A 2,597-nucleotide genomic window follows, 5' to 3' on the forward strand; every position below is an offset into this window, starting at 1 on the left:
TTCAAGACAGGTGTCAATTCTAAGTTCTTGGGAGATGATGTGTAGAAAGTGATTCTGACATACTTCTATCAATCTGGAACTCAGGAATAATTATCACTAAAGGAAAGAAAATGTTATTGTTAGACAAATGCTCTTGCTTCAGATATTAACTATCATGTGTGTGTGTTATGCTCTATGCCAGAGGAAAGGAAAACAAGTGATACATACTACGCTTCCAGCACAGTTTATTGTATTGGTTTAGAAATTTAAGGCTGTACATCCACTTGGCGTCTGCTGATTTAATCCCGGATATGGTTTAGGCCAGTTCTGCCTTTCCTTCGCCATCTTGCCCCACTCATATACCATCTAATCTAAAAGCGGCGAGTTTGTGCTTGAAACTTAAACTGCTTTCCCCGCTAGTCACGTAAATACGGCCAGAAAGCGAGAGACGCGGACGAATATGGAGAGACGACGCTACCCAGCCCCCTCCGGCGCTGGCACGGCGCAGCAGCAGCAGCGGGGCAGCGGCACCCCGCAGGCCCCTCCGTGACCCCAGGGCTGCAGGCGGCCCTTCCCCGCAAGATGGCGGGGCTGCCCCGCCGCACCGCCCGCTCGGCCGCCGCCCGCCGAGAAAGGCCGCCCTGCCTCTGCCTGAAGGCGAGCCGGCAGCGCCCGGCCCCGCTCCTGCGAAGCCCATGAGCGCTGAGGCAGCCTCGCCCTTGCCGAGGCTTCTGTCCTCACCCGTTCGGCCAGCCAGCCTCCCCGACAGGACCCTCCGCGCTCTCCTGCCCCGCCGGCCCTGAGGGGCCGCCGCCGCGATGGCAACGCGCGGGGCGGGACGGGGACAGGATACCGTGAGGGCAGGGCGGGCCAGGCGGGCAACGGGGCTCACTGTCCCGCGCGCCAAGGCGCAGGGCCGCGGGCCCGGGCACCGACCGGGGCGGGCACCGCGAGATGGCGTCCGCGCCGACAGGAGGCGCCTCCGCACCAGCGAGCGGGCGGCGCCTAGAAGGGCGGCACGCGGCGCTTCCGGCGGGGAGAAGGAAGGGGCGGAGGGCGGCTCGTCGCGCTTCCGGGGCGGGGCGCGGGCGGTCCCGGCGGCACCGGTGAGCGGCGGGCGGGCGGCCCCTGTCAGCGGGGCCGCACGGGGGAAGGGGAGGTGGGAGCGGGCCTTGCCGCGCTGCGGGTCCCGGCACCGGCCTCAGCGGTTGTAAAGGCACCCCCGCGCTCCGGGTGTCTCGGGGGACTGCGACGGGCGGGCCGGCCCACTTTAGCGGGGGTCGCGGGCTGGGAGCGGGACCGCCGGGACTCTGCCTCCGCGAGGGCTCCCCTTCGGGCAGCGCCGCTGCGCACGGGCCGTGAGCTGGCGGCGGCAGCGCCCGAGCCAGGGCCGCGGCGTCTCGGCGCGGCGGGTGGGGAGGCGGTGGGACCGGCGGCGGGGCGGTAGAGCAGGTCCGGGGTACGAGACCCTTCCCGCGGGGATCTGTTGTCCCGTTAGCGGTAACGAGAGCCGGGACTGGGAACTGCCTCCTGCCCTGGTACGTCAGTTAAGGGAAGTGCAGCTGGAGACAGGAATTGAAGAACGTATTAAAACAGCACAGAACCGGCAGCCATAAACCAAGTCCTATAAGTTCTTACACTATGTCTCCTTTCTAGGAAAAATGATTTCTGAAGGCAGCTCCTTTGTGAAGGGCGTGGTGCTAGGAGGAGCCTTCTGCATGCTGGTTACCCTCCTCGGCCACATCAAGGTGGGCCACGGCACTAAAGCACACCACCACGAGCATCATCACATCCAGGCTCCCAACAAAGAAGATGTCTTAAACCTTTCGGAGGGTGAACGCGTGGAGCTTAGTAAAAGTATCCGTGTTTACTGTATCATCCTTGTGAAACCTAAAGATCTGGGGCACTGGGCTGCAGTAAAAGAAACATGGAGCAAGCACTGTGACAAGGTGGAATTCTACAGCTCTGAAAACGTCAAAGTGTTTGATTCTGTAGCCCTCAACACAAATGATATGTGGGTGATGATGAGAAAAGCTTACAAGATAACATACGAACACTACAAGGATGAATTCAACTGGTTCTTCCTGGCATATCCAACAACATTTGCTATTATTGAAAATCTCAAGTATTTCTTACTGAAAAAAGACCCCTCTCAGCCTTTTTATATAGGCCATACTGTGAAATCCGGTGACCTTGAGTATGTAGATGGTGAGGGAGGAATAGTCTTAAGCATTGAATCGCTAAGACGACTCTCCCATGTTCTTGAAGACTTTGACAAGTGTCCAGAGCAGGGCGGTATGATTTGGAAACTTGCTGAGGATAAACAACTAGCCATCTGCCTGAAGTATACTGGAGTGTTTGCCGAAAACGCAGAAGATTCAGAAGGAAAAGATGTCTTTAACACTAAATCAGTCGGTGCTCTGATTAAGGAAGCAATGTCCACGCACCCTCAGCAGGTGGTGGATGGCTGCTGCTCCGACACAGCCATCACGTTCAGCGGACTGGCCCCGAACCACATGCACGTGATGATGTACGGTGTTTACAGGCTGAGGCCCTATGGCCACACATACAATGATGCGCTTGTCTTCCTTCCACCTGCAGGCTCGGACAATGACTGA

General features: G+C 58.6%; 1 protein-coding gene across 1 annotated transcript; it reads left to right on the forward strand.

The window, feature by feature from the left end:
- Window positions 1-1,640: 1,640 nt before the first annotated feature.
- Window positions 1,641-2,597, forward strand: C1GALT1C1 (C1GALT1 specific chaperone 1; the record flags this gene model as incomplete). Its single annotated transcript, XM_082004258.1, has 1 exon — window positions 1,641-2,597. The coding sequence occupies one exon, from the start codon at window positions 1,641-1,643 to the stop codon at window positions 2,595-2,597; it is 957 nt and encodes a 318-aa protein (XP_081860384.1).

Source organism: Phaethon aethereus (genome assembly GCF_964289735.1).
Source record: "Phaethon aethereus genome assembly, chromosome: 10".
Taxonomy (NCBI): domain Eukaryota; kingdom Metazoa; phylum Chordata; class Aves; order Phaethontiformes; family Phaethontidae; genus Phaethon; species Phaethon aethereus.